The 12,302-nt window shown below is 35.7% G+C and overlaps 1 protein-coding gene across 2 annotated transcripts; it reads left to right on the top strand.

Annotated features, from left to right (window-relative positions):
• The first annotated feature begins 472 nt into the window (after positions 1-472).
• LOC147523626 (Sec14p-like phosphatidylinositol transfer family protein) lies at positions 473-3,666 on the top strand. Of its 2 annotated transcripts, none has more exons than XM_086599259.1 (6): positions 473-706; positions 787-939; positions 1,023-1,169; positions 1,557-1,706; positions 2,409-2,531; positions 3,248-3,666. In XM_086599259.1, the coding sequence occupies exons 1-6, from the start codon at positions 539-541 to the stop codon at positions 3,323-3,325; spliced, it is 819 nt and encodes a 272-aa protein (XP_086455385.1). In that variant the 5' UTR covers positions 473-538; the 3' UTR covers positions 3,326-3,666. The 2 variants fall into 2 exon arrangements, with proteins under 2 accessions (XP_086455385.1, XP_086455383.1); XM_086599257.1 differs by having other exon boundaries at positions 476-706; positions 1,554-1,706.
• The last annotated feature ends 8,636 nt before the right edge of the window (positions 3,667-12,302 follow it).

The raw sequence follows: 12,302 nt of genomic DNA, 5'->3' as shown, positions 1-12,302 counted from the left end.
GATAGTGGTGCTATTGAGTTTGTGTGATAATGTATCGTGTTATATTGGCATTAGGAGATTTGATTAGGTATTTTACTTGATTAAACAAATAAAAAGACAGGAGGAGAAGTAAGAATGGCAAAACTTGAGTAAATTTCTAACCTTGATTCGAATTAAAAGAGGAAGAGGGCGGCTACCTTGACAGAGAGAAAATACAGAGGAGAGAGCGAGAGAAGTCACTTTTTTTTTTTTTTTTTTATAGATCTAGGGTTAAAAATATTTGCCGAATTTGCCTGCAATTTTTTTTGGGTTATCAAGCACTGTCAAACTTGGCAAATGACATTTACCTCTCGACGAAACAAGCAGCGGTAAATAGTTATTTTCCTGCTGGTAATTTGGCGGCAAATTATATAATGGGAAAATGTTTTCCCTCTTCCATATTTGGCTGTCCTAAAAAATTAGAAACCCACTCTATTGAAATATAAGATGCCGAAACAAGGGAGGATATATTTTGTAATTTGTACTAGGGATAAAAAAAAAGAATCTTGGAAATTCGAAAATGGCGTTGCGAATATCTCACTACTCTCTTCGCCATTCCTCCTCCTTTTTATTTCCTCTCATCCGTACTAATCCCAATAATAAATCATCTCACCAATTTCTCCGCAATTTCTCAACTGGTACTAACCCCATCTCCCAACAACAACCCAATAATACTGAGTCTCACAAGGTAGTTTTTCTTAATTAAATTTTTTTATTTCCCTACTATAAATGCTTTTATGACATCTTTTTTGCATTCTGATTTTATAGTTAGTAATGGAAGTGAAAGAGAAGCTTGAGAGGGATTATCAAACTCTGCCTGTTGGAAGGAATGGAAGAGATGATGAAGACACGATACTCTGGTTCTTAAAGGATCGCAAGTTTGACGTTCAAGAGACTGTATCAAAGTTGTCCAAAGCTATTGTATCCAATACGTGTTTTTTTTTTTTTTTTTTAATTCCCCCACTATACTATACGTTCTTTAGATTTCCTATTTATCGTACTAGAAATGGCGACAAGAATTTGGTGTGTCAGCATTGTCGGAAGAGTCCTTCAAAACCATAGTCGGAACTGGAAAAGCTTATATACATGAGTTTCTTGATGTCAATAACAGGCCAGTACTTATTGTGGCTGCATCCAAACATTTTCCTGCTGTAAGTTCCATATCGTTACTATTATTTTCACCTAATAATATTTTTACTAGCTCACTATCTAATTACCACTCCTCACTCCAATTCTATTGAGATTGGGATCAATATAAGGAACAGAATTGTTTATCTGTTCTTTTTTTTTTCATTTCTTATCGGTATCGTGGAGATAAAGTTTCAATAGGCCACATACAGTAGACTAAATTGTATGGGTTCCTCCATGCACTCTGCAATACCCTCTGATATATTCCTTGTAACTTTCTCTTCAAATTTGTAGTGTCTTCCTTTCATTTTTTAGTTTGTTGCTGGTTTTCTACTCCGCCTTACAAACTTTTTTTTTTTTTTTTTTCCCGATAAAACAATATTATATTTATAATGATGTGGCACCAGAAGGAGGACTCCGCTGAAAACCAGAAGTTCTGTGTATATTTGATTGAGAAGGCATTGAGTAAACTCCCAGAAGGAGAAGAAGAAATACTTGGGATATTTGATCTTCGTGGATTCAGTATCGAGAATGCTGACATAGAGTTTTTGAAATTTTTGGTAAGTTTTGTTTACCATATGTTCATAACCTCCTACTTTGGTTGTTCATATTTGTTGCCTCTGCCCACACTTTTTTAATTTAATGAATTTAATCTGTCAATATAGTTTTTCGCTCTTTTCGTGGCCACATTATGGAAGGCTAACCAAGCAACTGCTTAAGTAACACTTTTCTGGAATAAATGTTTGATTGACTTGACGTATACAGGCTGTAAAATGGCATATCCCTGAATTTGGTTACCAAAACCTGATAACTTCTTCTGAATTCAGATTACTCCTACTAATTATTTTCTCGAGTTTGCCGAGTTTGTGACAATCCATCTTAGATCTGCCATTTAGATGGACTTTGTTTATCTGTTTACTGAAGCTCTGCAATAGTTCAGTTAAAGTTTTGGGAGATACGACAACATTTGTTTTCCAAACTGGATGAATTCTGATGAATTCTACCTTTGTTTTTAGTTGTTACCATTATAGATTTTGAGTTGTAGGAAATGTCATCAGCATCATCTTTGCCTTAATCCCTATGCACAGGGTAGACCACATGAATTCCCTTTGTAGGAAGTACCCCTAACCACAAAAATTTATTGTTCATTTTGCAACTAGTCTACATGCCTTTAGTCTGTAGTTACTACCGAGAATGCAGAAACCATCAGTTTTAGAGACTTTGAACATTACGATAACTACATATTGTGTTTTTTTTGGCAGTTTGATGTTTTCTACTATTACTATCCAAGGCGATTAGGGCAAGTCCTCTATGTGGATGCTCCATTTGTGTTCGAACCACTTTGGCAGCTAGTCAAACCTTTGTTAAAGTCATATGCTTCTCTGGTGAGACCTGCTTATGATCCTTTATAAGTTCAATCTGTTTGTGCTCTTTCTGAATTATGCACTTAGGTATCTAGGCAGCAATTAGTAGGCTGTCTCTTTTATGGACTCCTTCCTCGGCTTACATGGATGGGCCGACTAAAGGGTAGCTGTTGGCCTGACTAATACTTATCCAAATTCTTCTGTAGTCGGGACACGTAATTAATTTCACCACATCTCAAAGAGCATATGCTACCTTTTGTGTTTTAATTGTAGAACCATTTTGTGGTCCATAACATTTAAGAATACTTATGTTTCGCGAAGCGTGTAAGCACCCACTGTCAGCATTTTCATAGTTCATATTATTACATAAAGCCCCATTACTCAATTTTTGGAGCAGTACTTTGCAACTATGTTATATGAAGATCTCTGCACTGTATACACTACTTCTGAAGCGCTTTCCCGGAGATTTCTGTAATCCATGCTTATCTGGGCATTGCTTATAGTTCATGCGGTGCTATCTAGATTCCACATATTGTAGTTCAATCCATGTATTTAAACAATGACTGTTATTCTTACAGAAGAACACAATGGCTTATTTTTGTGATGAACCAAATGCATCAGAATAGCTTAACCTGTACTTAGTTCTGGAATAGGGGATTTGAACAAATGTAATATGATATTGGCTTCTCAACAAACTGTCAGTCAAGGCTTTTAACTGTTGTTCTTCTGCTTTGAAGGTAAGGTTTTGCTCTGTGGATACCGTCCGAAAAGAATATTTCACCGAAACTACTCTCCCAGCTGAATTTAAAGTTTGAGGATCGTCTTGGTCGTGCATTAGAGCTTACGAAAATAGTTTTCTCATCACTGATGGAGACTCGTAAGTTGTTGTAATATTATTGAGATCGCCATGGAACAGCTCAAATTTAAAGCAAAGGGTTTGTTGATGTGAGGAGCATGAGTTTTGACCATTTTGTAGGTAGATGGGGAGACATTATGTATAGAGAATCTTGATTGTGGGTAGTTGCAGGTATTATGTTTGTATTTTTATTTTATTTACTTGTATCTGTAGGCTTTCTTGACCTACTTTTAGTTTAATTTATTGAGTATTATTTTACCGACCAATGAAAAAAACCTCGGAAAACTGTTGTTTATGCAATTTCTGCAATTAGCATGCTGTAATTACTGAAGAAATAGATAGAGCAAAGATCAAATTGGTCTAAGGTACTGAGGTAGAATAGTGGTCTCAGGTTTACAGGGTGCACAGATAGATAGGCTTTGCAATCAGCAAAGCGTGTAAATTGAAATCATTAGACCTCTATGGAATCAAATATAGGAGTCCAGGCTTTTACAGCAAACCAGACAAAGTATACCTATCAGAGCAAGATGTCCCGAAGCTCTTATGCCATATGACAATTTCTTAAACCAGAAGGCTTCGCCCATCCAAAAGTTTTTCAGAAAATGTACTACCGCCGTATATACTCTTGCTTCCTCAAACTTAGGTCCTGGCCAGCGCCAGTGTACAGCAAAGATGACATATTTTGCAAGGGTAAATTGAAAGAGCTTGAGATATCAGAAGCATGGTACATGAAGTAAATGGTTTGCTAAATTGACTGCAATGTTCACATCTTTTGTCATTCATGTTATGACAATTTCTTTTTTTTTTTCGATAAACAGTTATGACGAATTCTGATGTAGACTCTCCAGCATAGTACAAAATATCAGGATATGGCAAAATATTGACCTCTGATTTATGGATATGTATCGTGGATATATCCCCCTGTGTGGGGATATATTAAATTGGGGCATCTGTAAATATCGTGGATATATTGAGATATATCGATAAATATCGACAAATATCCACAGACTATGTGTGGGTATTTCTGACTACAAATATCGTAGATATATCGCGATATATCGACAAATATCGATAAATATCCACAAATCAACTATATATTTTTTTTAATGTGGTTATTGTAAAGGTTGAATTTAATCAGTCCTTACAAGTGTGAATAATGGGGAAGATTGTGATGGGTCGAAGTTTTGATCGAGCTCGCTTTTGGGACGAAGCCGCCACGATATCAAGTTTTTGTGATGAACTTGAATCAAGTCGACGTAGTTCCTCTCCCTCCTTTTTTATAGGTAAGTACCCAATGCTTCCCTTTTCCTCTCCGTCACCAGTCCCTTGTCTTGATGAGAATAAATGAGCTTTTTAGACGATTGTATTCATGTAGCGACTGATGCTATGGCTTTAACCAACACAGCTATGTTGAGTGTTATTGCCCGTTGCGTGCATATGCCAAGTTGTCACCTCGTTCTGGACGAAGTGTTATGTTGTAACGATCTATCATGAGTCCTAGAAGTTGTCACCTCATTCTGGACGAGGTGTTATGTTGTAACGATCTTCTATGAGTTTTCCTGATTCGTGTTGGACACATGCATAATATATATAAATATATTATTCCCTCACAGTCATACTTTTAATATAAATTACTCTCTAATGCTAAAAAATACACCTCAAAATTCCTACATATTACATTGACTTTTCAATCTTTAACAATGAATCTTGAATTTTTTTTCTACATATTACAATACTTGTTGCACTTGCACTGAGCGTCAATCATATATCACATCTATTAGATCTTCTGTTGTGATTGAATCCATGATGAGAGCGTGAAGGCCTGCACCCTGATGTCCATAGATGCCTCGCTTATAGAGTCTATCCAATACTCTAACGTCTTTAGGAGACGACCAACACAACTCCAATCCACTTCATCGGTTGTCAATAGGGCGGTTCAATTACATCACTTGCCAAAACCATGCTCCCACTAGTATCCTCCCCATCACCGCCATAAACCGCATCCATCATCTTGATCGGGCAATCTACAACATACATATTGACCCCCTTTTTGGGAAGAAGGATTTTACACCTTTCAATGGAAGTTGTTATTTGGGATAATAGGGGAAGCATAAATAAAACAGAATAGAATGGTCTTGGTTCATCCTCACCCTTGATGGAAAGAAGGTACTCGAGAAGATCCAGAGCCTTTAGCATGCAGGCAAAGGGTGATTCCGCAAAGTACTTCCCAACAAACAACACTGAATCAAGAAGATCTTCTCCTTTTCTATGATCATGATCCTTTGCCTCTTGCAAGAACTCTAGAACCTTACCCATCGTCTCGTTCAGACAATTGACCATCATTATTCCCATGCTTTTATCAATATAACTCTCATTGATTTCAGAGACGTTTTTTGTTGAGACCGATTTCATCATCTTTTCTGCTGAGACTGATTTCATCATCTTTTCTTATGATGATTCTTTCACGTATAAATCTTCAGCACAGATGCACGCACACAAGAACAACTAGCCCTAGCATTTCCAGAGAGATAAGAGATAAGAGAACGAAGATAACTGTCACACCCCAAATTTCCAGACAATATTTAAAACAATTATATTTAATTATCTGGAAACCCGGGGTGAAACAAAACCCAAAACCTGTTATCAAACACGATATATACAAAAACTGAAATCAAAAAAGAAACGAAAAAAAAAAAAACCTTTTAAATCACATTATTAAACTATAAAGAAACTAACCAAATCTTGTAAAAATCTTAAACCGGAAGACTCCAAGAGCAACTCCAAATCACGCCTCCTTATCCATTTTGACTCCACCATCTATGTTCCTAAGAACACACCCACGTTGCAAAACAAAGCAAACATGGGTCAAGAATTGAATTTCTTTGGTATGAGATACTTTAACAACAAAATATATATAATAATCTTTCAAATGAATAAATATAACATTACAAACAATTTCAACTTGGAAGACAATATAGTTCGTTTTCCAAAAACGGTGTAGTTTCTTCCCAAGTAAGATTTCACCCCAACATACAAATTCCAAGAATCCCATATAACAATTACTTTCGTCATTCCCACTTTCCAAAATAACTCACAATACAATACAACTTACATTCCATTTATTAACTGCACATATGATAACCTAATTAAAATGAGTTTGGTATACCTTACCTTTAAGCCAACATCGTCTTAGGGTGGGATATATCGTCCCCGAAAAGATTAATAGATCATACCCTCCCCGCAAAACGAGTTAGACATCACAATAAAATGAGTTATTTCAAATACCAAAAATTCCATTCATAACCAAACCTCATTTAAGACATTTAAGTCTAATTGATATGACCTGGTTCGTCCCGCATATTCGGGGAATAGCACTTATCATAATACCTATATTAAGGGTAGTCATTCATATGACATCATTACGTTATAAAGTTTATGCATGCATAATCATAGATCTCAGACTATCACAAGTCATTAATAGTTTCGTAATAACATATCAAGTTATAGTCAATTCACAGTCACATAGAACTCACAATTATTTACTAGTATTATTCACCATCACAATTCATATCCATAACATCACACAATTCATATACTTTTACTTTAGTATCACTCGTCTACTTATGAGAACGAGGAAAAGTCACAACCAAGGAGTACATTCATCCCTTGTGAGTATCAACTTATACAAACCATGTATATATTTCTCATAAGAATTCATATACATCACATACAATAATTCCATCACACGAAAAATCAATATTTTTACTTTGCTTATTAATTATCTTGTTGACTCTTTTTATTCAAAGACCATTTCAACCTTTAGTTCCTACTCCCCGATTTGCACTACACACATTTGCCAAATCACACATATCCGTCGCCTCACTCACACCGAATACCACTACAAGACATAACGTCCCAAGGGATATAGTGAAACATCTTTCATCTTGTAAACTCATAACTTGTGAGAGTCACCATCTCTCGGGCTTTCCATACACATAATCACAAAGCTCTTTTGGGCATAACAAAATATCCGGTCATTCATGGCACATTGATGAATACCTTGGGTCATTCCTTACATTCAAGGAATACCCATCATAATACTAACGGGCCATTCATGACACATTCAATAAATGCCCGAGTCATTCCCGCCACATTCAAGGAATACCCAAACCTACATTCCCGTTACATTCAAGGAATACGACCAACCCCATGGCGAATACCTTAGTTCCTCTCTAGGGTAGTCCAAACTATTGGGTCATTCATGGCACATTCAATGAATACCCGGGTCATTCATGGCACATTCAATGAATACCCATCTATCACATGACATCACAAGTCATAATATCTCATTACTAAATCCTCGAGGTGGAGAGTTCTAAAGATGTGGGCGACACATTAAAACATTATTATCACTTATAATTATACTAGCATTACTCATGTCAAAACAGACCACACATGTAGAGAGTCATTTTCACGCGTCAAGGCAAATCAAGCACTTAAATATCATTGAATGTAAACAAACTTATAATCAAACAAATACAATTTACATAACCACACTCATGTACATAATATCGTAAACAAATAGTTCATTAGTCCAAATTCAAGTCCACACACACTAATGTCCAAAACATATCCACATATACTAAAGTATATATTCATATACAACTTCTATCTCACACATATATATTTTATGTAGTCTCAAAACAATAGTAATTTCTAACACAATCACATAGTTATCACACAAACTAATATATATTATAGATATAGTGTAGTGGCTGCACTTTTGCTCAAAGCTGCCTACGTATCCAAATCTTTTAAGATTGGAATCAAGCCTTCGTAGTTCTTACCAGCCACATAGTCAATGCTATAGTTTTTTCTACATTCATCCAAATGACATGTAACTTAATATCTAGAAACTAGGGTATGTAGACATACTTTTCATGTAGAACTCAAAGTCCCAACCTCAGCCTATCTAGAAGAAAACTTAAGTTGAAAACGGTAAAAATCCTCATATTCAGCAAACTAGATTTCTGATAGACTATCTTCCGAATGACACCACGCTTTCCACAGGTGTCCAAATGCATCGAGGCTTTATGTGTTGAAAAGCTGACACACAGAACTTACTTTCTTATGTTTTACAAACATACCCGATCTCATTCTAAATATGCCAAAACTAGGCTTGAACACAGTGCGAAGAAACTGATTTCTGACGCACTGTTTTCTGCCAGTCAAACTTCCAGACACCATAATAAATTCCACGGGCCTCGGAATGCGATGAGGCCAATTGGAATAGAAAGCAGACTTCCAAATCTTATTTTCTTATGTTTTATAAAAATTCTAACTCTCACCCTAACTATTTTAAAACTGGACTTGAACACAGTGCGCAGAAACTGATTTCTGACGCACTGTTTTCTGTCAATCAAACTTCCAGACCTTATATGTATCACCACAGACCTCGGAATGCGACGAGGCCAATTGGGTTGGAAAGCAGACACATAAAACTTATTTTTTCATGTTTTGGCGAGAGTTTAAATCTGACTCTAACTACGTGAAAACTCGATTCCAAACCAGGCACAGACCGGATTTCTGCAGTCAGAAAATTCTGACGTGCCAACTTCCAAACACCGTAACCATATCCACAAACCTCGGAATACAACGAGGTCGATTGGGTTGGAAAGCAGACCTCCAGACCTTACTTTTTCATGTTTTACAAAAACTCTAACTCTCCCCCTAGCTTTATGCAATTTGTTATCAAACCCTTTGCTAGATCACTCACCAAAATTTTCCAAACTGTATATCTAATGCCATCTTGTATAACACAAGTATATTGAAGTGTTCCAAAGAAGTACATTAGTAAGTACACGTGCATTACTTCAAAGTAGTACTTCTTGTCATTCCATACTCTGAGATTTAATAAAAGATGCTGACGTGCATTGCTTGTACAAAGCAAATCGGAGGTGGTGGATTGATTCATAAACCAGCTGAAGAAGAAGATGAACCAAATGCAAAGCACGCCATCAAAACACTCACTTCTCAGGTAGCTTTTATATTCTATATGAACGTAAAGTTGGTTATTAAGTTGAAAGTTTTTATTCTTGGCATTTTATTTACAGATCAAGGATATGGCATTGAAGGCATCAGGAGCATATAGACATTGTAAACCATGTTCATCTGGATCATCTAATAATCACCACAAACATAACTATGCTGATTCTGAAGCATTATCAGTTTCAGAAAGATTTCACTACTCATATCGAAGAACTGGGAGTTCGAATTCCACACCCAAGTTATGGGGGAAAGAAATTGAGAGTAGATTAAAAGGTCTTTCTAGTAGTGAAGGAACACCGACATCGATGAGTGGGAGAGTTGATTCAGTTGTTGTCACTTTTCTTTTCTTTTCTTTTTTTTTTGCACAAAGTATTATAAAATAATGACACAACACAAAAATTGAAATGATATTAGAGTTACACCTTTACGCTACGTTTGTTTGTTTGATAAGACCGAAACATAAAAATTCGTGCTATTCATCTTCCAATCACACCAAAAAAATGGGTATAGAAAAGAATGATTACTCACTCGTGATACGCTCCGGCAGCTATCTATCACTAGATTTCCAGCAAGAATCCCCTCTTCTTCTTTATGTGAAAAACTCCATTTTTATTTTCTTCTCTTTGTGTCCAATCCCCTCCCCGTGTGAATCCTTTTTTTTTTCTTTTAACTTTAAAACCACCCCGAAAAATATGGAATGGGCTTTATCCACTTTACCCTATCTCTTCATAATCTTTATCCTTTTTACCTTATCTATTTCTAATATTTATCATTTTATTTTATTTTATCTCTTTTTATTATTTTTATTATTTATTGTCTAAGAAAATATTAAATAAAACACGGGTGTTATAATAACATAAAACAATAAAATCATCCTTTGAATACCAGTTTTGGCATCTACAATTATTACAAAACTCGGGACATTGATCTGAGACCAACTAAACAAAACCCAAACTATGTGAGACGAGAAAAATCCTACAAAAATTTAGGCGAGAATTTCCTCCTCAGATTTTTGACATTTCATAAACTTAAATCTGTCATAACTTGGAAATGCAATAAAACTACACCAACTATTAAAAGATATCTTGATTAGACTATCAATGAGAAGAGACCAAGTAAAAAGTATTTTCTTAAGCTACAAAGATGTTGTTTCAATCTCTGCCGACTAAGAAAGCTTTGACTGAAAATTGTAAAGGTCCAGGGAGTACCTTCTTAAGTTCGACTTTAGGTGGTGATCCTTCTTGGTAGAAGCTTGGCATTGGGTTTGCTCTAAATGTCAAGCTCTTCCTAAGCTGCTTGAGAGCTCTGGCTCTTCCTGAAGAATGTAAGGTTCATAAGACAACAGTAGAAGAGGTCATCTTACAAAGTTCAATTTAACATAACCCAAACAAGAGAACCATAATTTTTAGGGAAAAAAGAAGAAGAAAAAGTGACGCTCTCCAGTGGATGAACATACCTTAGTTCTAGCTTTGCATTGGTTCTTCTCTGGAGTATCGCGATAAAATAAAACATGAAATCTTCTTGCCTTAGCCAATGTGGTCCTTTTCTCTTATTTGTTTTTCAAAAATATGTTGAAACCCTCTTTTACTATTTTAAGTTAGATGAATAGTTTGTCTTGGTTAGAATTCGTCTGTTTCACTTTTTTTAGTGAGAGCTTCTTTACACCGCCTCTTTATTCTACTTAATCGAGGGAACTTGGAACAGTTGCCGAGCGGCCGAGGAAAATATCTAGCAGACTATGTTAAACCAGATTGGAAAAGAAAGCGGAGGACATGCAAACTATGTCGTAGACAAGGAATTAGGTGCCTCATTTGTCTACAAGCATTTAGGCAGCATGGCAACTGTTGGCAGATACAAAGCTCTTGTAGACCTCAAGAAGAGCAAAGTCGGTATCTCAAAAATTTAGTTATTTATGCTAATTTACTTTAACTAAGTGGCTAACTAAGTTACTTATCTTTCTCAGAAGGTAAAAGGTCTGGTTAAACTTACACAAAACAAAAAAAAAACAGAGAAATTCAGAGTTTTGGTTCCTCAACAGTGAGTACTTTACCTCTGACGGATGTAAGGGCTTAATAATAGTTTAGTAGTCATTTGAGAACTTCTCTATAGCACCAATCTCAATAATAAGAGCTAGTGTTTCACTCGCATTTACCATACCCTTGAGATGGATCACTTTCATCTAGTAGATTGAAAAGATAAGGTATTGAAAACGAACCACAAATGCATGTAAAATTTCTTGCATCGAAATACCATACCAAAATTGAATCTTGTGAATTTAGGATTGACAAATGAGGCACTCACTGCGTTCAAAACTTTGGACTTATACTCCAACTATTCAAGCTTGCGGGTAGAAAGGACCAAGCGGATATAGCAGACTATTAGTACTTGATTATTGCGCACTTGTTGCTTCTGAATAACACCAATAAATTTCAATCATCGGTTCACTTATCAATAGCAGTTTTTCAAAGAAATAGTAAGCCCAAGTACCAATTTGTGATGAAGAAAATCCCATATCACTTGCATTGAGCGTTAAATATCTTGAGGATCGTATTCTCCGACAAAGGTAACAATTGCCAAAGATTCCAATAACTATGATCATACAATGAAATTACACAAAAACAGTTCAGTATACAAACAACATTCTTATTATGGTTAAAAATGATAGAATAAATCCCAAGTGTCTTGTTATATCATACTTACACATAATAAACTTCGATGGATCAGAATCAAGCTTCAAAGCTTGGGAGATTCGAGGAATTGAGTCTTCCAATATTTCATGTTCTACTCCAATATCCTGACAACCGATAGTGAGAGACAACAATCCTACAAATCACAACGCTAGAAAATGCATGTTTTATTAAATAAGATTACTGGAAAACAAAATGTCT

The sequence above is a fragment of the Coptis chinensis genome, chromosome 1, assembly GCF_015680905.1.
Source record: "Coptis chinensis isolate HL-2020 chromosome 1, ASM1568090v1, whole genome shotgun sequence".
NCBI lineage: Eukaryota > Viridiplantae > Streptophyta > Magnoliopsida > Ranunculales > Ranunculaceae > Coptis > Coptis chinensis.
Note: the sequence above shows the minus strand (reverse complement) of the source record. Positions and strands in the feature narration are given on the sequence as shown.

Excerpts from the sequence above, each read along its gene's own strand:
- LOC147523626 (XM_086599257.1), top strand. The coding sequence starts at position 539 with ATGGCGTTGCGAATATCTCACTACTCTCTTCGCCATTCCTCCTCCTTT. Across the intron at positions 1,170-1,553 it reads CATCCAAACATTTTCCTGCT|AAGGAGGACTCCGCTGAAAA; the intron begins GTAAGTTCCATA and ends ATGTGGCACCAG. Across the intron at positions 1,707-2,408 it reads TAGAGTTTTTGAAATTTTTG|TTTGATGTTTTCTACTATTA; the intron begins GTAAGTTTTGTT and ends TTTTTTTGGCAG.